Source organism: Primulina tabacum, chromosome 16 (assembly GCF_025594145.1).
Source record: "Primulina tabacum isolate GXHZ01 chromosome 16, ASM2559414v2, whole genome shotgun sequence".
Taxonomy (NCBI): Eukaryota; Viridiplantae; Streptophyta; class Magnoliopsida; order Lamiales; family Gesneriaceae; genus Primulina; species Primulina tabacum.
Genome location: NC_134565.1, coordinates 691,219 through 717,252, shown reverse-complemented (window position 1 = coordinate 717,252; position 26,034 = coordinate 691,219). Strand labels below are relative to the sequence as shown.

General features: G+C 31.1%; 1 protein-coding gene and 1 long non-coding RNA gene across 5 annotated transcripts; both read left to right on the top strand.

The window, feature by feature from the left end:
- Positions 1 to 5,096: 5,096 nt before the first annotated feature.
- LOC142530028 (transcription factor MYB61-like) lies at positions 5,097 to 6,947 on the top strand. Its single transcript, XM_075635778.1, has 4 exons — positions 5,097 to 5,147; positions 5,288 to 5,438; positions 5,638 to 5,767; positions 5,895 to 6,947. Exons 2-4 carry the CDS (start codon positions 5,291 to 5,293, stop codon positions 6,697 to 6,699), a joined length of 1,083 nt encoding a protein of 360 aa, XP_075491893.1. The 5' UTR covers positions 5,097 to 5,147; positions 5,288 to 5,290; the 3' UTR covers positions 6,700 to 6,947.
- Positions 6,948 to 11,772: 4,825 nt separating this feature from the next.
- Positions 11,773 to 17,263, top strand: LOC142529816 (uncharacterized). 4 transcript variants are annotated; one of them, XR_012815970.1, is made up of 6 exons: positions 11,773 to 12,031; positions 13,409 to 14,834; positions 15,509 to 15,550; positions 15,754 to 15,978; positions 16,070 to 16,138; positions 16,543 to 17,263. It is a non-coding gene; the product is annotated as an uncharacterized LOC142529816 (long non-coding RNA). The 4 variants fall into 4 exon arrangements; XR_012815969.1 differs by having other exon boundaries at positions 14,250 to 14,834; positions 15,509 to 15,978; XR_012815968.1 differs by having other exon boundaries at positions 13,844 to 14,834; positions 15,509 to 15,978.
- The last annotated feature ends 8,771 nt before the right edge of the window (positions 17,264 to 26,034 follow it).

Genomic DNA, 26,034 nt, shown 5'->3' with positions numbered 1-26,034 from the left:
CTTCTTTTCTTTAATGTCCTTAACCTGCCCATGTCTGGTTTGGTGGTTCCATATTTTATTGAAGAAGTAGTAAACTCCAGAGTTTGTAACATAGTTTAGTTATATAAATAACCGAACTTTAATTTAGTCTCTTCCATCATGCAAAACAAAAATATCTCAATGGTACGTTTTCATAAAATGCATCTATCCATGGTCAATCATTCTGATATTTATTCTTGCAAGAGAGTTCTTTAAGCATGCATTTAGTTTCTTCTAATCAATGACAACTAGCAGATTTCGCTAAGTTTTCTTTTAAAACAACAGAATCATGCACACAATTGACAAACAGAAATGCTATTTCAAATTGTTTCTTTTTTCATTCCGTACAATATCATATGTTAGTCCTGACATATATGTACTAAACATCATTTAAATTAACTATATATAGAGACCAGAGTAGATTGAATGCATGTGATAAATCTACATATGTATGATATATATTAGTGTTCATTCACATATATATTAAAATAATTATTTGTGAGAAAATTAGATATTATATTAAAATTTAAAAATGCTTTTTTTAATAATTTTTTATGTTATAGATAAATTATCATTTAAAATTCAAAAATATAGATAAAAAAATTAAAAAATATATTTTTGTTAAGATATGTTGTAGATATAGATAATATGCACATTTACTAAAATAGGTTTTTATGATAATTATTTATTAAATGAAATATAATTTTTCTATAATTTGAGAATAAGGATATTTTTTGTTTATCAAAATATATACCATGAGTCATGACACCCAAATTAGTTACTACAAACCCCTCAACTTTAATAATATATATAATATTATATGTGTGTGTGTGTGTGTGTTTGTGTATATCAAGGTTCGATTGCATTATTATTGAAGAAATCCAGCATAAATAAGGTATGAGTTTTATATTGCATTTTTTTTTTGGATTAAATCAAATTGAGTTAATTGTCGAGAAACGTCAAGAGGTGGTGTATGCTAAGATTAGACAGAAAATCGTTCTCTTCGTATATATAATTTATTTGAAGTTCAAGATATTCATAATATATATAAAAAATTAGTGATGATATTGGAAAATCAAGTGATCATTTATTACAATGACTTGTTATTTCAAATGGAATTAAAAAAAAGGTAATTCAAAAGAAGATCAATAACTGTAAGATCGGTCATATATATATATATATATATATATATATATATATATATATATATATAAATACGTCAAGTATGAGTGGAAATTATCATAATCTTGAATAATTAGCGATGCTATGTCTTTGTCACCATCATTATTTAATTTCTTAACGAGGGACACAGACTCCCCATCACAATCATATTTTTCCAATTTGATTTATCTTCAAAGCAAAGTTGATCGATCCATGGGCTTCGAATTTTTTTACGGTTCTTACAAATTAAATTTACCAACCTAATTAATTAATTAATCGAAACAGGTGAAATTGAATATTAATGGTTGGAGACTACATTAATTATAATCGGATTTTGAATATTTTTGTCATTTAATTTGATGGTAAGTAAAATACTTGTTCATCGATCTCCATGTGCGATTTCAATTAGCAATAAGTATTTGAGTGGCTAGAGCCTTGAAGATTATCTTAAGGTACGTAGTTAAATTTTATGTGCAGATTATGAAAGCAAGAAAATCTCTTGATGCATTTTAATAGCTAATGATAATTTTATGTGTGAAAAATGAAATATATGAAGGATTAATAATTGAAGAGGAAGTGAGAATTAATCTCTTTGAATTCTTCCGAGTACACCAACAAACAGGTCGAGACGAGAAAGATATAATTCATTTTTTGAATCTTAAATTATTTTAAAAAAAATATCTGTAATGCACATATATATACATGAACCGGGGAACATGTTTTCAGACGTTATATATATATGCCATCATTATTTGCTCTTTATTTTATGGGAATTATTGGTATTTTGTTTAGTTTTGTTGCCTTTTTTCCATTCAGTATTAAGACACTATGTCTCACATTATTTAACATAAAATTTCAAATATATATATATATATATATATATATATATGTGTCTGTGCGACCCATGGTCGGAATTTACCACTGTTTTAAGCCAACTAAGTACAAGGTTTTGGCCCTGCTTCGTCTCCATGAAGTTTGAAATTAAAACTTGTCTGTAGCAATAAATTTGATATTTTGAATCCTCAAAAAAATCTAAATTAAACCAGATATATATATGATCATTTTAATTGATTTTTAGAATCGCAAACTTGCTTTCCTAGCCAGTTTCATTTAAGATAAAAATTTCCTTATTGAAAACAATCTCATACCGAAGAAAAGGACGGGATCAAGGCCGGGACCAGGTGAGTGCCATCGATCATCTCCATTGGAATCGACATTTAATATGACATCAACTTTGTATATTTTCTTCAAAAATAGCTCTTTTATTCCACTTAACTCATCATATTTCATTAATTTATATTATTTAAGAACAATCTAATGAAATTTTATATACATATAGATTCAAAATCAAGAAAATAGTAAGAATTTAATAATTCCACAGTTATTTAATCCTCTTAATTAATTACTTTGTACGTTCTTTGAAGCTCTACAAAAAGGGCAAAAAACAAAAAGGAGCCACGGCTTGCGCCCCATTATGGCTCATCAAATACAGAAATGGAGCCCTGCACCCATTAATTGTTGCACATGCAACAATTAATTCAAGAATCTTTGTTTTTGATATATATATTTATAATTCTATGTATACTTTTTGTATTATATATTATATTAGTTTACTTTCCTTCCATTACAACCTTTTGCATGGATTTAATTTATTTTCTCTTGATATAAAAGTAAAATAACAGAACAAATTCTTTTTTGTCGATGGAAAATAATTATATATTTAGTTTCTATTTTTCTTAATGATTTCAAAGATTGGAATCAAAATATATAATGCATGGCGTTTTAGGTTATTTTTCATACATTCATGCAGCTTTTTCCAATCAGTAGGATCGATATATCTCTTGCATTTTGCCCAAGATATGATGCAATCAAAATTTTAATAACGACGTAGTTTGCTTGCATATATATAACCTTTTTAAGATAAATGAAAATTTAATGAATGCAACGTCATATAATTTTCCAATAAATTAATTAATTACTTACTTAATTAAAAGCACAAGTACTTTCACTATCAAACATGTAAATCCAATGCCACTTTAATCATTAAACATCATTAGGGTTTCGTATTGGCTTTACCCTCACTAATACAAAAGCATTAAGAAAACTCGTCCTCCTCTGCTATAATGTTGTTGCTATTTTCATGATCATTTTCCAAAATTTAATGATGATATATATATGTGCCTTGTTAATTTATTGTTCTCTCACTCTCATAAAACAAAAAAAAAATATTGAAAATATATAATATTTTTAAGTTACCAATGTTGTGTGACTTTTATTATTTATAAACCTTGAAGGGTATAATTTTAAGCAGAAAAATAATATATATCCCAAAGAAAAACAATATTATACTTATATATATATGTATATATCATCATGATGCCTAGGGAATAATGAGTAGAAGTACTTATTATATACAAATTGCTTAATTGGATGAAAGGGTTGGACTGTCATATGTATCGATATATATATACGAGAATCATATTTGTCACATGCAGACTTTAATTTATATAAAGAGGACCCCCTAGCATTTAATTGCGTAAAGGACGTGAGATATTAAAATAAAAAACATACGTTTAGAATAGAATAGCCCTTTTTGCCAAAAAAGATCACGAGAAAACTCAACTAATTCAAGGGGAGCAACGTACACCATCCCCACGGTTAATAACATTGAAAACATCATAATCCCTTAAACAAATTAAAATCGGTAATATTTTCATGAAACCTTCAAGTACAGTTAGCATGCAATTATGATAATCTTATTCTAGCTAGATGTTGAGATAATTATATTCGATCGGGTATTAATGGCTCTTGAAAACCTTGTGGAAATGGAAAACAGATGAATGTGGGATATTGTTAGTTCATCTGTTAGATATATAATAATAGAGCTATCTATATATGTTTGGTTGTAATGATTAATGCACAATTGTAACTCAATTGCTCTATTTAATTCACCTGTGAGCATTTTTCTAAAACGTCCGAAAATAGCACGAAGCGTTAGAAAGAGATTCGATTCTGGCAAAAGCTTAAACATACCGAAATACCCTTTAATGGTTGCTCTTGATGGTAAAAAAATTCTAAGATTTATATTTTCATTCTTAATTGTTTTATATAAGTGTGTTCTTTAATCTAACTTGATATAATAAAAATTTTTAAAAAAATCATGTTTCATCTCGTATTAAACTCACGTCAGAAAAAAGAAGAAGACTAAATTGTAAAAAAAAAATAGCAGACTAAAATTGAAATTTGATAAAATAATGACCAAAATCGCACGAGACAAATATACCATATTAAAAATGCAATTTTCCCAATAAAATATTTCATGATTGGCTAATATAAAACTCACTAACAACCATAACAATTTTAAGATTTTTATAATTTTATCAATGTTATTAGTATTAAAGTTTGTCATGTACATTTCTTTGCCACAAATAGTTGTTACTATATATTTTATGTTAGTCGTTGTAGATAAAGCAAGTCGAGTCCTAGCTAGCTGGAGCATTACGAGTGTAATACAAATGTAAGAGAAACTTAAACAACTTTATCTCTTACTATTTCAAAAATCGCTTGAAAAATCAGAAGTCGACAAATGTAAGTCGAGCTTATTACATATATGTGTGAGAGTAAATAATTTTTATCTCTTACTATTTCAAAAATCGCTCGAAAAAGCCCATGGCGGCAAAAAAAACAACATAAAATAATTTTTATCTCTTACTAAATTCATACATATTTTTGCAATCCAAACACATGCCTATTTTTTTCTTTTTTAAAAAAAAAAAAAACCATAAAAAAGGCTTTGCTTAAACAATTTTACTGCATGGCTGACTCGTAGGCTCACAGTCCATTTTCATCACTGTAAATCCTCACTATAAAAACGCTGCCCCCTCTCACAAAGGGCTTCTCATTCCAAATCGAAGAAGACCCTCCTAGCTAGCCTACTCATTCTTCTTCTCTCAATTGCTTTCATCTTTGTAAGAACTCTCGAATTCTGATCCAATCAAGGGCTTTTTTTATACGATCTTTATATGTTTTTCTCTCATATATGTTTGTTTTTTTTTTAGGATTCATTAGCTGTGTGGTTTGATATCCGAGTTTTCATTTTCTTGTGAAGGTGATGCAAAGAACGGAGATGGCGCAACATTCTTGCTGCAACAAATTTAAGGTGAAAAGGGGTCTTTGGTCACCTGAAGAAGATGAAAAACTCATCAACTACATCAACACCTATGGCCATGGCTGTTGGAGTTCGGTTCCGAAATTTGCAGGTATATATATACACACTGACAGCACACGATTGTGCGTGTTTCTGAGCGTAAATTGTGCATCATTTGATTTTGCGACACGCCCCCATGATTAAATGGGGCAAAAAAACCCGAAATACGCTTAATCATCGATTGACATCCCTTCAACAGTGTATATATAAATGTTACATCTGTTTAATTTATTTAATTTTGGTAAAACAAGGGTTGCAAAGATGTGGTAAGAGTTGCAGACTGAGGTGGATTAATTACCTGAGGCCTGATTTGAAGAGAGGAGGTTTCACTCGCCGTGAAGCATCTATAGTCATTGAGCTCCACAGAATCCTGGGAAACAGGTTGGTTTTTACTAGCACATAATAAAAAAAATGGATTTTTATTCGATCATCATCGTTGTTTTTGGTGTCGTTTGATCATATAAATCAGGAAAAAAAATTATTTAAAAATTTGCACGACTTTTTTTAGGTGGGCTCAAATAGCGAAGCATCTCCCTGGAAGAACAGATAATGAAGTGAAGAATTTTTGGAATTCGAACATCAAGAAGTTCATAGCTCATCAGAATCATATCCAAGCTGCAGAGATGGTTTCCCCCGCATTCTCACCTGATCTTGAAAATTCTTTTTGCAACGATTTTTCTGAAAATGTATTCTTGATGAATTTAAACAATAATCCAAACCCAGATTCAGAAATCAATCCAATCTGCAATCCATTAATCCCATCCCCATCAATCCTTCAAGGATTTGGTCCAGCTGATGAACTGGGATTTGACTTTGGCATGAGCTATACTGAGAACCTAGCCCCATTGCCACCATTTCCGCCGTCTTATTCTATCCCCACAGTGCTGGATTCATCCATTTCTTATCAGCCTGTTTCATGGCCTATGGCAAGCAACCCTCTTATAAGTTTCGGCCAAAATCAGCACCAAGATACCTTTGAAACTCCCGTCTCAGTAGGTGATGATAACAAAGTTTTCTTGAACCCTAATGAAGTAATGCAAGCTTATGTTCAGGAATCACCAAGGACTCATCCCATCTTTCCGGAGTTCAAGGAAACAATGGAAGGGAATGAATTTGGGAGACCCTTTTCATCTGCCGTGCAAGAACGATTTTTTGAACCCGCGTCCCTAGGTATCCACGAGTGTGGCATGAACGTCCCACCGCACCATATAGATTACATTGAATCTCTCATGGGAGCGTTCACATCATCAGCTGATCAATCCTCAGCAATCTCGGACACCACCTCCCCCGTCTCTCCGCCAGCCTTTGAATGATCTGCTGCCTCCACTGCCATGCAGCGGCCCTTTTCATGTGAGCCCTAGTCCTACTTTTCTTTCAAGCTGGGAAGAACTCTCAGATATGATATAGGAGTTTTATACATGTTTTACATTTAGGTATTTATGAATAATTTTCTGGAGGAAGAATGGACTTGTTTATGATGCATCTCTGCAAAGAAAACCTAATAATTCTATAGGTTTCAATATGAAAATTTTTGTGAATAAATGATATGTGAGCTAGGGCTATATGTTGTTACAAATGCTTATTTTGTTGGATTTGGTTTTTAGCTATGCAGTGAGACTTCAATTCAGGTATCATTGATAATTAGACCTATAGCATTTCAAAAACATTAATAATCATGCCTACTATAACATTTTATGGCACGTGAATAGCACGTTTCCTATATATAAAAATTAATAAATTAAATGTCGTGCTATATTAAAATAAATACAAAATACATGAGATTAGACTGTGTGTGTGTTATTTTGTTCAAATACTTGCTTTTTTTAAAATATTAAATAGGATAAGATCTTTTTTTTTAACACCAAATAGGATAAGTAATGTTGAACTTTTGAAATTATTTGGTTTTTATTTTTTAGAATTACGTTGTAGAATTGTCAACAATATTTCTTTCACTCGCTTAATTGTGAAATTTTCAATTCTCTCGTTACTAATTTTAAAAAAAATCATAAATAATTATATATAATTTATAAAAATTGAAAATTTAATAGAAATTAGCTTTAAGAAAAATGAATCAAATCCAAGTGGACGAAATGCATGTGATAATTTTTTATTTTATTGGTATTATAATTGTGACTTATTAAACTTCTTTATTTTGAATAAACCCCTATAATTCTATATGTAGAAAGTTATAACATAAATACATGAGATTAGATTGTGGAGTATGTCTCTTATGAGACGGTCTCACGAATCTTTATCTCTGAGACGGGTCAACCCTACCGATATTCACAATAAAAAAATACTCTTAGCATAAAAAGTAATATTTTTTCATGGATGACCCAAATAAGATATCTGTCTCACAAAATAAGATCCGTAAGACAATCTCACACAAGTTTTTGCCTTTATATATTATTAACGAGATATAGTGACAAGTACACGAGAAGGCAAGCTTTATATGTAATGTTTCTTCACTTGCTTAATTTTGAAGTTATCAATTTTCTCATTATTAATTAAAAAAAATTATTTTCTTAAAATTCCATATATAATTAAATATCATATATAAAAAATGAAATAATAATATAAATTAGTTTTAAGCAAAATGAATCAAATCTAACTGGACTTTTGCAAATGCATGTGGTTTTTTTTTTGTATTATATTTGTGACGTACACTTTTATTTTGAATAAACCCCTAATTATTGTGGAATGAATCCATAAAGAAAGTTATAATATAAATAGTTTCCTATTTTGATTATGAATGCGATATAGTAACAAGCATCACATGTATCGCACGAGAAGGTATGTTTTGTATGTAATATTTTTTTCACTCGCTTAATTTGAATGATTCAATTTTCTATTTAATAATTTAAAAATTATTTATTTTCTTAAAATTTCGTAAATAATTAAATATCATATATAAAAATTTAAATTTATAATAGAAATTAGTTTGAAGAAAAATGAATCAAATCCAACTGAACTTGTGGAAACGCATGTGATTTTTTTTCGGGTATTATATTAAACAAGCAATAGAAAGTACGTATGGTAAAAAAGAAAATTTATGAATTTTCGAAAATGAATATTCTTACGTCATCTTTTCTTCTACTTAGGAATGAATCCACTAAAACACATTGGTTTTACAACATTTTGTAACAATTATCTTTGAATAGAACTAATCACTGCCTAAATCGAAACTATTAGTGAGCACAACAATTTCTATTTGTTTAAGGACCCTCGATTCACCATAGAACAATAAAAACACCAACGGTCAACTTTGATAGCTTGAGTTGGTAGGGTAACACGTGCTAAGTTGAGTAACTTGATATTTGATCGAATGAGAGTGCTCGAGATCTTATGTATTTCATATTCACGTAGTTCAGTTGATTATAGATTGTCCACATTTTCGAATCTACATATTTATAGTTGAAAAGCTCTAACGGTCGGAAATGTTTTTCAACGATCATATATACTAACTCTCGGCATAATGGTCTTTTCGCTATCAATCATCGTAATCTTCATCAAATACCATTTAATGTCCATTTCCTTTTTCCAGCTTTAATTCTTTTAGCTTCTGAAAAGTTGATTGGCCTTTAACACTATGAAAATATTTTGTCAACCGAGAGTTAATAGGATATTATGCTTTGATTACCTTAACCGATAGTTCTTGAACAGCTCGAATTGTAGTATCTAGCCACCTTAATTGACTTGCTAATATATGACCGATCGCAGTGTGACTTGAGCACTTTAATTTATCGAAAACTTGGTCCGGTCACAAGACAGATGATATCTACATCTTGAGTTTCTGATATAATGTTAAGTGATCTGAGTTGATCTAGCGGCTAGAGTCCTATAAATAGATGAAAACTAATTAGTAGATGAATTCTGAAACAGCTCGATATTGTTATTTGTCATTACCAAAACTTAGGATATAAATTTTTTTGTGATAAAAAAAAAAAAAAAACTGCAAAACTAGACAAAATGATAATAGATAAACAGTTAATGCAAATAGTACATGAATTGAAAAAAAAAAATTCATTGCGTTAATGAAGAACATTGATACAATGCATAAAAAATTACATGTTATTACACCTACAAAATAAATTGAAAGACCTATCTACGCGAGATTGATCTGAGTCCTATTTTCCTTCTGGCTTCTTTTTCTTCCATCGGCACTTTTAGATTCTACATATTTAGCTCTCTCAACTCACTTTTTCTACGTTTCCAGTTTTTTATGGTCAATATTTTCCGTCTTTTTATCATCACCATGCTGCATGAACACAAGAACCTCCTGCAATTGGCTGCCGATGGTGGTTTGAAGATGATCCATCTATTGGTCCGTATGATTCTTTAGTTGCATCTGTCTGTATAGTTCAAAATTCATATTGAAATTTTGATGCTTCAACTTGAGCTAATCAGAATTAAAAGTGAGATATTGCGTGCTGATGGCGCTTATTTCCTTTATAATTTTAGTTCTGAAGTTGTCCAAAGCTACTATATGTGCAAAGTGTTTAGCTTCTAAAGAACTCAATGACAAAGCAACAATGTGCAGTTGACCCAGTACTTGGCGTGGCAGAGGATCTTCAGCTTCATCCTCATCGGTCTCAGAAAGTTGAATGTCCTGGGATGTGGAGGGGCCATATATGTTAATTGGATTAGGTTGAATGATCATTTCTTGTGTGGAGCGGTTGGAGTAATGATAGATGCATGGGGATCGCAGTTTGAAAGGCTTGACTGTAGATGTCCTGCGGTTCAGCCATATTTCCATAAATTCTGGTCCCATTTGGACTCATTCACCTTCTGATATAAAACATTGTGCATCACCATCTGCTTGCCTGTCATATTTTCTGGAGATATAATATCATCTTCTTGCATAGGTACACTGGCTGGAGTGGTAGTCAGTGAATCAATTTGGAGCTCTTCCTCAGTATAGGCTCTTTTTCTCAAATATTGTATCCTGATCCATAGGAGGATAATGGTCCATCATGGACTGATGAAATCCAACTGGACAAAGAGCGGACTACTTCATCCACAGAAATTAGTGTCATCTCCAAGAGATCTCTAGATTTGAGCTTCAGTTGGTTGAGGAGATGGAGATGCTTCTGTGGTGTAGGAAGTGGTGGGAATTGGATTGGTGAGAACTGTACTCGTCCAGATTTTTCATTGAGATGGTCTATGTTTGTTCGGGTGGACGTCCGTGCTCCTAATCAGCGTTTAATAATAAAAAAAATCAAGATTAAGATAAACATCGAAAGCCGCTAAAAAAATTTCTTTTGAACCTACAAAAATTTCAGCATGACCTCCTCTTAAGTAGGACATTTCAAAAATTTAAGATAACACAAAAAGAATTTCTCGAAATAAAGTCATATCCTTGGTCATTTAAAAAAAAATCAATGATGAATTTCAAATTCTTACTGCATGGATTCATTTGAAATAATGATTGAAATTGAATCTTTCGGTCTAAATGAAGAGTAACCAAAAATGGTTTGGAATGAATTGAATCAAGTTCCAACTTTATTTGTGGAAAAACACGTGATTTTTTTTAAATATTTGTAAAAAAAAAGTTGTTAGTATTGAAATAGGCCTCAATTATAATTATTGAATAATAGGTCAACCTATTGATATTCACGATAAAAATTAATACTCTTAGTATAAAAACTAATACTTTTTCATAAATGACTCAAATAAGAAATCAGTCTCACAAAATACGACCCGTGAGACCGTCTCACATAAGTTTTTGTCATTTTATGAATCTAACCATCAATATTTAAAACACGATAATTAACAATTGAAACATTTTATAAATTTGCTAGAGTACTTATGATCTTGCACTTTTTGCTGTGAGCTTTTTGTTGAGTGCAAATTATATCTACTGTGTACATCATATCAATTGAAATATGGTGTTTGAAATATTGTACGGTGTAAAATATTTGAATTGTAATATTACAATCAACTATAATTTTTGGTAGAACGATAAGCGATGTGTCTTACAATTAATATCAGAGTCAAAGTCATGAGTTTGATTTCATTGATTACAAAAAATGTAATTATTAGGAAAAAGATTATTTGATGTAATAATTGTTCATGTTGTGTAGAATAATTAAAATATGATATTTAAAATATTATACAATTTAAAATATTTGAGTTGTATTCTTATTTCTTACTTAAAAAATTTGGTAAGGCAACAAGGGTTATATCGATGTTACATGTGGGGGCAGTGCCCCCATATGATTTGGATGGACAAGATTCATACACATATGTGATTTTAAAAAAATTAGTGGACCTCATGTATGTGTGGCTAAATTTGGATCCTTGATTCTATCATGGGGTAGTACCCCGATATATAGGATGGAATGAACCGGCAAGAAGATCGGACCCTGCAGTTTTTTAATTAATTATCAGTCGACACTTATTTGAAAATATTTCTTTCCCCTCCCTCCCCTTCCCTTAGAAAAGACCTGCATTTTCTCGGAGACACGGAATATAAAAAAATGGTGGTACCTCTCTCTTTTGGTATTGTACGTCCGATTCATTCTTCATGGGTCCGGTTGACCCGTACAATCAACCCGCTTTATTTCTACACAAGGGCACCATTATCGATTTTAAGAAATGGGTCTACTCGCTTTGGCCCTATTTTTCAAGCTTCCCTTCATTCAAGTGAGTTTCAATTCATAAAAGCTTTGATTTATTTATTTTTTGCGTGGCTTGTTTGGTATTTTTTTCCAATTTGATTAATTTTGTTACAGCATTCTTGTCAAGATTTAATTTTTATGTGATTTTGATGGTACAATACTTGCTGCTAATAAAACGGACAGTTCGTAAGTTTTCAGCAAGAAAGAAACTTTTTGTTTGGAAAGTCTTGTGTTGACTGTTTGAAATTCATTTTAGAAATATGATTGTTGAATATAGCTTTGGATCAAGATGAAGAGTTTGGGAATTAGTGTTAGAACCGAATCTTTCATTGACATAATTATTAAGTTGTAAGGAATTTGGGTATAAGATTTCTTTTGTATTAAATGAGATATGCTATGGGAAATAATTATTGATGATATCTTGGTGGCCTAGACAATTATATCTACCTTAAGGCATGCACAATTTTCAAATTTTGGGAAGGAAATATGGCAAATTGGTATAACATACAAGATGCAAGGAAATAAGATGAAGTAATTCAAGGAGATCAAGGAATTTAGGCATGATATTTTCGAAAATACATGGAATTTGGGCACGATATTTCGAAAATAATGGAGGGCATTGGTTAAGGAATAAATCCCCTCACTTGGCCACAATATTTTTGAAAATATGGCAAGGATTTTGGAGTCAAATATTAGGAGATTTGACATGAATTTTGGTATGATTTTAGTGCCAAATTTAGCTCAACCCTCCTCACCTATAAATACCGCATCACCCCATCATTCTTCACACCCCTAAATCTCGAAATTCCTTGCTGCAAATTTCGAGAATTCAGCAACTCTCCCTAGCCGAAACTCTGCCCAAATATCGTCCCAAGGTTAGCCTAAAAGTCGAGCCGAAGCGTTGTCCGGGCAAGCACAAGAAGCAACCTAAATCCCGAAGCCAAGCATCTTCGTTTTTCTAGCATTCAAACACTGTAAGTGGGCTGTTTTTAAATCTAAAAATTTCGGTTATGCATCTGTGAATTTTTCGGTTTTTGAAAATACAGTCGAGTACATGTCTTTTTCTACTCCTTTTCTTGTGTTGAATTGTCATACGGTTTTAAGCACTGTGAGGAGTCGACTGTATATGGGTGGGAAGTCCCAACCATGACGTACCCTTACGCGGTGGGGGATATAACCGCTATACGGCCTCGCCCCCTTAGAGGAGTAAAAATTAGGGACTGACGTCAGTAAACCATAGAAAGTTAGATAAATCACAGTGGCTGGTAAAGGTTATGCATGTTTATGAAGTATGTATGTAAGTCATGTGTTTCGAAATTTATGCATGTTGTTTTATTGTGCTCGATATTCCCCCACTTGCTGAGTATTCCAAAATACTCACCCCCTTTACAACCTGTCCCAGAGAAATCCGAAGAAGAACTTGAGGAGGAAGAGTCCGAACAATTCTGGGGATGGTGATGATTCAAGAAATTAGATTAAGTTTAAGTTTATTATTATGCAGTTTACGTTTCCGCATTAACTCAATCGTTTTTTTGAGATTTCGGTTTTGTAAAGACAATGTTCATTTCGTTGAAATTATGAATTATAAACTGGTTTCGGTTTACACTGTACTACAAAGGCTTGTTGTTTCGATTGTGTGATTGTTAAACAACGCCGGTGTCATTCCCGAGTCTCGGGACGTGACAATTAGAATTAGAATGGCTATATTGCTTCTCCCTTTAGTTTGGGCTGATCATTGTATAATACAGCATCTGAACTTGCGAAATTTGTCGGGTAAACTCAGAAGTATTGGATTTGTTGAGTTTTCCAATTGAACAATTTTTGCTTCTTGTTATAGGTGTCTAGGTGATTTCATCTCAACTCTAGACTGTCCTAAGAAACCAAAGCAAACTTGAACTTGGAATGGAGAAGAATATCCCTATGAGTAGTTTTTAATTTGGCTTGCTTGCTCAGTTGCTTCTTGATGCGTCGAGCAATCTTTCTCTAGTAAGAAACAAGGAATTTGGAATATAACTATTATTTAAGATCGATCTCTTTTTGGAATGTTAATGCTTATGGGATTTGAATGTGGATATTGATCATTATTTATGGAACATATTCTTGATCCTACTGCATTATGTGGTTGAATTCAGCTATTTCTTCCTGAATTAAATCTATATAATAAAAAACTTTGGCAATCATAAACCAGAATAAATAAAACTAAATATGCATGTGTCCAGTGACCCAACAGGTTCTTTTTCCAGGTAAATAGGTGATGCACTAAGAGTCATTTTTGGGAGGTGATACTCTGATAGTGGCGTACTCTGTATTTACTTCTTCCCTGACCAGTATCCCCCATCCATTTCTATATATTGTGTGCCTGTATAGAAATTTTGGATTTCTATAGTTGTTTGAACTTTGACAGCGATGAGAATGTTTCAGCTTTAACACTATCAATTAGCTCATCGTGGATCAGGATGTGGTCGATTTTCTCACATGTTCTGCTGGTGATTCTGGACGAGCTCAAATTTCTTTAGACCAATCTGAAATCATTTTTATAGGAACTGAGACTAGTAAAGGGATTCCACGCGTGAGCTGCCTTACTAATCCCGATAAGACATGCCCAGTATGCCTGCACCTATGTCATTCTAGCAGAATATTACTTCTAAATTCATGAGTATGGTTTCAGAGATGAGAATGTAACACGGACTGGTTACTTCTAAGTTCTATCAACAGGTTTGCTTCAAAGCTACAGAACCGGGTAGCAGAAATAAGAGACTTAACACAAGCCTCCTCATCCGCTCACCCAGGCCATTGGGAGAATGTAACGTTCTTATTGATGCCGGCAAGTATGTTAAGTTCTTCCATTTCGCATGTAACCTGAAATGTAGCAATCTTACTGAATATGCTACTTATCGTTGTATATTGCTCAAAGTTTTTTCCTAGTTTTTCTTGTTCATAATTATCTTTGATATGCTGTGTCAATGTGAAGAAAAGTAAAAGCTCGTATCCCTTGTTCAATATTTTGATTCTGGCTGAAATGACTGAGCATGTAACACTTGTTGAATATCATATTTGCAATGAGAATAGGCTGATGTGATTGGATGTGTCATTTGGGTCCCATGAATTGTTCTTGCAAGCACCACTACATACACCAAAGACCTAGCCCCATAGTGCTTAATTTGAAGTAGTCTTTCTATCACAATGTAATGCATGCTACATGTATCTATGGATTTAATGAGAAAAATTTAACATAGAAAAATTGGCCTCCTTCAATTTGAATCGGGATTACAAATTCAAGACAAATTAGTACAATATTTTTTAATACTTTGAAAAATACTCCTGTTTATTGAAAGGAACCTAAAAAATAGATATTCAAGAAATTATAGTTTTAGTTTCCTTTATATAGTTTTTGATTTGCTGTAGGCCATTAGATTTGCTGAACTGAATTTAGTAGATATTCAGTTCTTCATTCTGCGAAGCTGTGGTACACACTAAACCGCCACTATCTTACTCAATACAGGTTTTTCTATCAGAGTGCTCTGAGATGATTCCCAAGTTATGGGTAAGCTTATTTAGTTAAAGGTCTGCTAACTGTTATTTGTACTTCATGACATGTAATTTTTCAGAATTTATGTTATGCATTTATTACTGAATATTTTCCACAAACAGTTGCACCAATAAAGTGATGAGAAAGAACAAGTAATGGTGTCTTTGATGGGTATTTTCATGGAACTTCCTTGTTATAACGACTCGGACTTCTGCCAGGATTAGAACGATTGATGCCGTCATTATTACAGATTCTCATGCTGATGCAATCCTCCAGTCTCTAACATATTACTTTTGACATTTCTATGGAAGACAAAAGTCATAGAATGTTAAGCATTTATATCTAAGAAAGCTTGCTTCTTTTCATGTTTGGACGATCTTCGTGATTGGACAAATAATGTTCAACCTTCTATTCCAATTTATACCGCATTTCGTGACTTTGAGGTTCTTTCTGCCTTTGAATCTGTGTCCCGCAATAAAATTTTGTTGATACTTTGCTACAGTTGGTATACTTAACCTTTTCTGCTCTGACTAGAAAATTGCTCACTGCTCCTGCTCCCTCCCATCCCTCTTCATCCAACATATGTCCACACGATAAGTATAGGTATTTTTGATACAGTTTTAGTTATTAATAACCTTGAGGACTAAAAGAAATTAATTTTCCACTGTATTCGGCTTCCTGTCTGAAATCACTTGAAGCATGAACGATGATACTTCCTACAGAATTTGAAAGCCAATTTTCGCCGCATTTTAAAAGATAATGAATTTTTTTTCTCTCTGGGGCTTTGTCATGAATGTCTTTTCATTTGGATTTTAGATGTTCCACGATGTTTCCATCGTGATTGGTTTGGCAGTTAGACTACGGTTTTCATTGTGTGCATGAAGTATATTTGAGTCCGTAGTTTGCTGAGATTTTCATATGTTTTGTCCTTCTTGACATCAATAATAGTGCATCTCTTATAGTAAAATATCTGACTCTTGTTAGACTGACAACCCTTATAATTGTAGGTGATGAATACAACTCATTATTATTTGGTAGATAAAAGTGGTGTGACACCCTGGTGCTGCAGTTTCAGACTCGCAGTTTAACATTATACCAGAAGAGCCATTCTTAGTACATGATCTTCAGGCGAAATTTTCAATATGTTCCTTTTATTATTGAAGTGTGATATTCTATTATTAGGCTCTGAATATTATAGATATAGAAATATGGTGTTATGAGGAATGCTTGAGCATTACTTGCTGATTTATCTTCTTATTCTATTAATGTTGTCTTGCAGGTTATTCCCTTACCAGTCTGGCATGGCTGCGGTTATCGTTCTTTGGGTTTTCGTTTTGGCGATATTTGACATATTAGTAATGGTTTTAATAATTTGTGGTTTCTTCTATCAATTTTTTGAACTGGAGGCTAATCATTTTTCTGTGTTATAGTGATGTTAGTGAGCCAGGGTATCTCTATAACCTGAAGAGAATTTAATCGTACTCTGCCCATTGATGCATGATAATTGAAACGTGAAAGTCTCGTTCATTAATTGGATATACATTTCTTAGGATAAATAAATCAGTGTGATACTGTGAAGGATGTCTACCTGAGCAGCCCTTTTTGACTTGTGAGTCTGGACTCTTCTCTTGGTGTATGTAGCCTACAAATTTAGATTATTTTCTTGTGTTTGTCCCATCAAATGTGAGCCTTAACAAAATTAATATAAATTCATGATTTTTTTGGTGTTTCTTGATCTGAGATTTGCTTTTATTTCTGCTATTTTTCAAAAGTGGATATTAGTTTTATTGAAAAGTTAACAATGTATACATTATATTACATATGATCGTATAAGCATCGCATGCTAACGAGTATATATGTTGGATTATTTCTGTGTCATGTTGCTTCTAAATGTGCATTTCGTTTTCCATCTTCTGTGTTTGTCCTTTGTTTCTGTCCCCTCGGGAAATCCCTCGATATCACTTGATTTTGGACAATGATTCTAATTAAATTTAAGAGTGATTTAGGCTCCAAAATTCTACATTAACCCAAACTTTTTGAATTCAAGTCAATGTTGAGATTATGAATATTAGTGTGTTGATTGAAAGAATGTTCTTGCGATACCATTGTCGATAACACGTCTTGGTTTTTATTTTTTATTTTAATTAATGTACCGACACACGTGTTACATGCTTGTACAGTTTTCTTATAATTAGCTTGATTTATATTAAATTAAGGAAAATATTATAATGGTAAAAAAGAATGAAATTTCATATTGTAGTTTGAAATTTAATTATATTGAAATAAAGTCATGTCATCATTCTAAAAACTAATGAAAGACTAAATTATAATTTTAAATAATAAGAAATTATAGAGAAATTATAGAGAGAGAGAAATGCAATTTGAAAATAATAAAGGAAAAAAAAAAAGAGACAAAACACCATATCATGATATTATGTTGACTCTATTTTCAAGGGCAAAAACTTGTGTAAGACGATCTCACGGGTCGTATTTTGTGAGACGAATCTTTTATTTGGGTCATCCATAGAAAAAGTATTAATTTTTATGCTAACAGTATTACTTTTTATTGTGTATATCGGTAGGGTTGACCCGTCTATCAGATAAAAATTCGTGAGACAGTTAGACCTTCTCATTTTCAAGATATTTAATAAATAGTGATAGATTTAAGGAAAAAACAAGGATAAGGAAACCAATCAGCCTCAGCTCGAGGAAAAAATATATGGCCATTTGATTGGTCATTGCTATGCTTGATAATAACGACTATACACTCATAAGTCCACTTTGGTGGTCTGGAATTTGTAATAATCATATCACTCATTTTTTTCATTTTCAATGTTATCAATCAATTTGCTATTTTATTTTAATAATTTGTTGTTTTTATAATTTTTTTTTAATCTACATGATTATTTTGTTGATGATTGATTCAATAAAAATGACTAAAATTGTAAAAGTGCAATATCTGGTCGTGTGGCAAAACTCTCGTAATTTTTTTAAATGACATGATTAATGACACAAGGGCAAGGCGCAATCACATCATCAAGAATAAATTTGTCCATTTAATTAAAAATTTAAACCAGAAATATATTTAGGCATTTCCAAGTATATATACATAAACGAATCTCAGAATTATTTGATTTCAAATTTACAGATAACTAATTCATCCAAACAAATCCAACGGAAATATATAATTTCCCTCGATCCACATGTCGTATTTTGTTAGACGGATATCTTATTTGGGTCATCCATGAAAAAATATTACTTTTTATGCTAAATATCGCTAGGATTGACTTATCTCACATCCGTCTCACAAGATACCTACTCTTTAACTTATTAACACGTATTGTTTGCAAAATTGGAATTTCGAAATGGGAAAAAATGTTGTACCGACTTTTGCTTCTTAATTATCAACCGATTCAGAGGTGATAAAACTAGATTTATCATTTAATAATTGATAAAATATAAAAAAAGATTCCTCATATTTTGTTATGACATATGAGCTGGAACAGCATGCATGTCATTTAAAGAATATAAAAAATAATGGGGATGGACAATAAATTGACAAAACGATAGATATTTTTTAATTTCAATTAATTAATACAAACAAATAAAAGTTAATTTTGTATAGGCATGCGACATTGGGAAGAATGCCTGAAAATACTAATAATTGGTGGTGGGTCTTGCTTGCCCAACTGGTCTTTTTTAATTTTTTTTTTTTAAAAAGTGTGTATTTATTTATTAGCATTGTAAATAATGTGTATTACCAAAAAATACAAATTTTGACTAATTTTTTTAAAAAAATTTATTCAATTATATGTTATTAAGATATATAATTATTATATAGTAACATTTTTAGGCAACAAGCAAAACATATATTCATTCAATTTTACACAAACCGAAGTCGCAACTAAGTCAAACAAGCGCATTAAATTTCGTAGAATTTTAGTCAACACTAAACAATTTGGTAGTTAAACGGTCAAATTTTAAACGATATATATAACCCCTAATAACTAAGGACGAATATGAAAATTGAAAAAAAAAAAACATTTTTAATTCTATGCATTTTTTTTTTTTTGCGACTTTCATTTTCTATATTGTAAATTTCAATTTATAAAAATTAGAAGAACCAAGACTCAAATTCGATATATACATAAAGAAAATGCTATTTCTTCTCTTATTAAATAAATTATGTGAATTGTAGCTTTTTATAAGAATAGTGATAAAGACATAGAATTGATTTTTAAGGACAATAATCAAGTAAGATAATCCCATTGGACATTATTAATAATCAATGACAATGAAATGAAAGATTAGCAAATAATGGTGAAACGAGGATTAAATGATAATTATAAGCTTTTAAATAATGGGTTGGGTCACAAAGACTCAATCGATGACTCAATCATGCATGCCCACAATAAATACATTGTATTTTACTACAAATCTGAAAGGAATCTGCTGCCAACTTTTATTATACTGTAAAAAATCATGCAAATGGATCAATGTCTCTTTCTATATAATACACACACACACACACACATAATTATATTAAAAGTGTCTTTTTCACATGGCGGATTTTTCTTGTGTGGCTATTGGAGAAATCCAAATTTAGTCCTCAATATTTTGGTTTATTTTCGATTTAGCCTGGTGACCTAAAACATTCTCGTTTGTTTAGATTTTATCCAATTTACTTCGAGTTCTCATTTTATTCTTTGTTTTATATTTATTTTTTTAAAAAAAATTATGGTTCATCATGTTTCCGTAAAAAAAATTAAATCTTTTTTTTACCTGAATTCGTCGGGTTTTATCAATCGATTTTTACATAATGATCTTCATAGCGTAACAACGCAGTCACAACTTATGGTTCTTATCGCAGATTTCTTTAGCAACACCTAGCACAACTTTGTTTTGTTTTCTATCTCAAAGTGTATAGTAATGGATTTAATTTGAAAATAAAACATGAGATGAGCAAAAGTCTGGTGATTTTATTCAAATATACTAAATATTTAGTAACATATCGTAGAGGATGAGATAACTTGTTTATACTTATTATATCTGGAAATATAATACTCATAACTAGAAGAAAATATAAAGTTTATTTGAGAAAAATTTGAAGAGAATGTTCGATTCCTTCAAATTTCATGTGTGTGTGTGTGTGTGTCTATATATATATATATATATATATATATATATATAGGTATATATATAGGTCCTTGGTGAATTTGAAATCCTGACTTCAGACTTCATTGATAACTTTAAATTATTGTTGCAAGTTGTTGAGAGTTATTTTCGACAACTACTTGTGAAACTTTTCACTTTCTTTTGTCTGCCCTCTTGGTAGTGGTTGAGTAGTCCTACTGGTAGAGTGGTTGAATCATATGCCCTCTTTAAATTTGTCGGGAAATCTTTTAAATTTTAGTGGTCTCTGAGAAAAACGTGTTTTGTATGGTCCTTCACCATTTTGACTTGTCTTTGCAATATACTTCTGGTCAGATATTGATCAAAAACATTTTCCAAATTCTAGCTCTTTCTGGTTTAAACATTCTAGGCAGATCTCTTCTGACTATTTTCCAATGTGATTCATGTTACAAAATTTTCGACAAGTCTTTTCAATTCCTGGAAGTTTGCTATTCCATAGTATATTTATTTTCTTTTCAAATATTTTTTCTGCAAATCATGTAGTTTTTTATGTCATTGTATTTAACAATAAAGATCTGTTAACTGAATTTTGATGAAATTTAAACGAAAGCTTAACTTTTCTCTATCTCTGTAAGGAAAACTCATAATCATCATATTCTTCTTGTGGACATGTCATCTTCATTAAGTAAAACAACAAGAGGTGTTTCATTTACTGGAGAAACCTCAATGAATTTCTAGACTTTAATATATGGCCTCCTGATCTTGATAAAATGGAAATCCATGTGTGAGCCTTTCTCAGTTGATTATGGTGCTACACTAAAGAATTATAGCTCCAGAATATCTCATATGAACAAATAGTTGTTATTTGCCCATGTTTAATGAACATAATTCTGGATCCATTTTGGTAGTGCAGATATTTATGGGAAACTGAGTGTTGTGGTATAGACCAATGCAAGAGCCCAAAAATTATACCATGTCTTTACCTCCGTAGGATGAGGATTGGGTTTCATCCACATTCTTGAATATTTTCCTGCTATGTCAACTCAACATGCATCTGAGTTAATTTCTGCTTTAGTTTTCAATTTCTCTCAGTTCTGCTGATATACCTGGAATGGATAAACTGTGAACTCGTTAGTACCAATCTTAAATTTTCTCTTGTCCATTTGAGGTATAAGGTTGATAGATTCTCTTCAATATCAGGTTAATGGTTGATTCGATGGTTTGAAATAAGGATCTGGAAAATCAATTTTCCTTTGGGCGACTCATCTAAAGATGATCCCAAATTAGCACTTGTGCTACTGGTACTTGTATCCCCTATTCCAAATATGGAGAGTCTTGTACCCAAAAACTCTCTTTTTGATAAGCTAGTGGTTTCTCAATGGTTAGGAGGATAAAGTTTTGCTACACAGACCATAATTGAATTTAAGTCTGAAAAAAACTTGTAATGCGATCAGAGATAATACTTTTATCAACTTGTTGCAGTATGCCCGTAATTTTTGCATTTAAGACGAGCTTATTGAACTCGTTTTGAAGCATTTCAAGGTGGTTCCTCGAATGCCTCGGTATTTTCATGATTAAATCGACATCAAGGTGGTTCATCTCTTGTTAAAAAATTGCATTAATACTTTCATGAGATTTGATAATAACAATATAAAAAATATAAATTTGACATAAAGCTTGCTGTCTTAATAATATAGCTTTCTCGAGTTCAAATTCAATTCCATTTTTAAGAAATCTTTAACATGTGTGTTATCAAATTTCAAAATAAATTTCTTATCAAGTAAGAAGAATGATAATTTCTCAAAAGATTTTTTTATTGTAGTGATGACTGCCTTGTTTTCAGATAGGACAAATCCTCCATGGTTAAAAATTTTAGAGAAACTATCTAAATGTTTAATATGTTCATCCATATTTTTAGATTTAATTAAAATATCATCAATATTCACAAACATAAACTCAAAATAATATTTAAATTGATTATTCATATTTCTTTGAAATATATATAGTGCATTAATCAATCTCATTGGCAATACTTTCCAAATATAATGAATTTGTGGCGTGAAGAAAGCTGTAGATTTCTTGATATCTTCCTTAATTCGAATATGATAGAATCCAAACATACGATAAAATTTAGAGAATATTTTTCATTGCAATACAACTAATTAAATGATATCTACTGGATATAAAACAATAATCAAACTCAAAGATTTCATTAACTTCTTGATAATTAATTATTAACCTAGGTTTGTTTCTTTTGTTTTCACCATGATTTCTTACTCAAAAACATGAGATATTGTATAGTGATATTCCTGCTTTGATTAAACCAATGTCCAACTGTTCTTTGATAATAATCTTCATATCTTTTTTATCAACAATGTCCATCAGGATAGACTTTATCTGACGAACTCTTATTCTTTTTCTTCCTTATTTTTAAGGTTGGCTTGGAGTTAATTTTTTTCCTACCATGCCAAAAGATCTTCATTGTAGTTTTCTTTTTATCATTCTCTTGACATCTTGTAATTATATTTTGTATTCAAGATCTACGTCTTTTTGGTGTAAAGCAATCTTGAATAAATCCATTTTCTCTAGTTGGATGTTTTGCTATATTTTTATTTGGAATATTGTTTCTCCAATCCATCTAGAATCTTTCATTTTTTGTTGTACAAGTTTCTTTCATCATCACGCTTGCTATGAAAATGGATAGATAATTTTTTATAAAATGCATCTCTTAGTCTCTGGATTATGACTTTGTGATCATACGGTGTTTTGAACATTAGTCTCCTGATATCATTTTCTTGTATATATGATTCAAACATTTGTAGGAAATTGTTTCATAACAAGATATATGTTCATGTATCATGAAAGTGAATCAATGTTGTTTTCACCTTGTACCAAAGTATTTTTCATGCACATCCGATTATGATTTCTACTATTTTAATCCCTTAGCATAAAACTAAGATCCGCTATGAGAAATCTCGTCTAGTTATTTGAGATAATTTTTCCACCAATTCTTTTGAAAAATTCCTAGCTTGTAAATCAATATATGCAGCAAAATGTTTTGCTTTTTATTGTTTATATAACATCCCTGCTAGTATGTATATCGAGAATGGACTCGTGGTCATTGGATTTTCATATCCGATCATCAACCATGAATTTCATTCTGTTTTCGAGTAGTTTCCAATGTTTCTGTTCCTCGTAAAACTCTGGTCCAAGAACCAAAAGATTATGTTTTTTTTTCTTGTAATTCCTTTGATATAAACCTTCAATTCTCCAATGTTTATTATTCGTTGGTAGGTTTCTATCATGGGTTATCCAAATAGTATATGTACAATGGAATTGATTTCTTTGTCTTGTAATATCAAATATTATTTCGAATTCTCACCATCCTTCCGAACATATAAGCTTTCCTATTGTTGCAAAGCTTTTTGGCATCAGTTGGGTTTCTTGGGCAGATTTTTTCTTCCATATGTAACTTGTGATTCTATATTTTTTAAAAGTTAGTCTTTTTGGTTTCCGTCTAAGACTTTAATTTCTTTGTAAAATTAATTTGTCGCAGGTTTGGATATTTGTTTTCTATATTAAAAAAAACTCGATTCCTTCATAATAAATTGTTTAGGCAACTTTTCCAAATCTTGCTGGTATTTCAATAAAATTATTAACAATTTTTTTTGAATGATGTTTATTAGACATAGCTTATGATCGACATTTTTTCTTTGAAATTTTGATGCTTCGTCAAGGCTCGACTGAAATCCCGATCTGCTAGGTTGTAGACAATTCTTTGATGAATTATTACTACAATTTTTCATGCACATATATTCCCTGAGATAGTTCCAAGTATCGAATTTTGAAGATTACTCATTCGTTTATCACATACAGCAATATTTGTAGACAATTCTTGGATGAATTACTCCTACAATTTTCATGCACAGATATTTCCTGAGATAGTTCCTAGTATCGAATCTTGAAGATTACTCATTCGTTTATCATTATATAACAATATCAATTGGTGAATCTATTTCTTTTTTAAAAGTATTTTTATCTTTATCTAGAATGCTCCGACATGAATTCAAGACATGGTTTGTACTACTTCTGACTTGATTTTCTATAATTTCTCTTTGACTTCTTCAAAAATAATTAATTTCATCTCTATCCGATTTTCTATAAGTTCATTGGGATTGTCATTTCTCTTCTGGAAACCTTATAGATTAGATGATGTTTTTGTTTCTTAGGCCAATATTTCATAAAAAAAATTTATAACTGTCATACAGATAATCCTTGGTATCTCTGTAAGTTTTTCTCGTGATATTTTGGACCAAGCTATGTGATATGGTTGTCTGGATAAAGAAACCAGACAAATCTTCACGTGTTTCATTTCGAAACACTTTGACTTCAGTCAGATTATGATTTTATTTCATTGGATTCTTCTTGATTCAAGACTTCTTCTTCATATATACTCTCTTCTGAACGAATATCTTCAAACTGTTATAATTGAATTAGGTCTTGATAATAAACTTTCTTCCATATCTACTGTGGGTTCGAAGCACATTATTTTGTTTATATCATTTCCTGGAAAATTGGTCAAAATATGACATCTTATTCCACATGCTCAACAATTACAATATTTAAAAATTTCATTAGCTCTAATGTGAACTCTTCTTAAAATTTTTTCTTGTTAGTGTTCGTCCTCTGCTTCGATATGAGTTTGATGCATGGGAAGAAATTCTAATTCTTAATGGTCCACTTCTTTGTCCAAATTTATAATATCAGACTTTTTGTATTGATCATATTGTTTTTGTTTTTTTTTTCCAAGAAGTTCTTCCACTTTTCTCACTTCTAGCATAAGGATGAGAACTAAGACTCTTCCTTTTCCGGGCGCCTTTGTGAATTGCTTCCAATAATTGTTAGATGATCAAATTCTCTATAATATAAAAGAGTATATTTGTTTATACCCCTTAATATTTTGGAGTTCATTTGTAATACTGCCAAATTACATAATCATGCCAATTATTTTGCTTAAAATAAAAATTTAGGCTCTGATATCATTTTGTAGGCCTCTCATGAAATTTTTATAAGATGAAGTTCTTTTGTGTATTTTTAAAAGTTTTTTAGCTTGAAGGAAAAATTAAGCATAATTTGAAAGATCAAAGACCGAATCGAATTGAGACTTGGGCTAAACATTAGGATGAGTTTTTCTACGTCGCTTTATACAATAGAAGTGAAGCTGAAGTTCAAATTGGAGTAATAGTAATATTTTTTTTGTTAAAAAAAGCAAGATACTTAATTATTAAAGAACAGATTTTTATTTTTTCCAAAAATATTTATGGGGTTTGGAGAAGAGAACAAAAGTTAAGACAGAAAGTGCACGT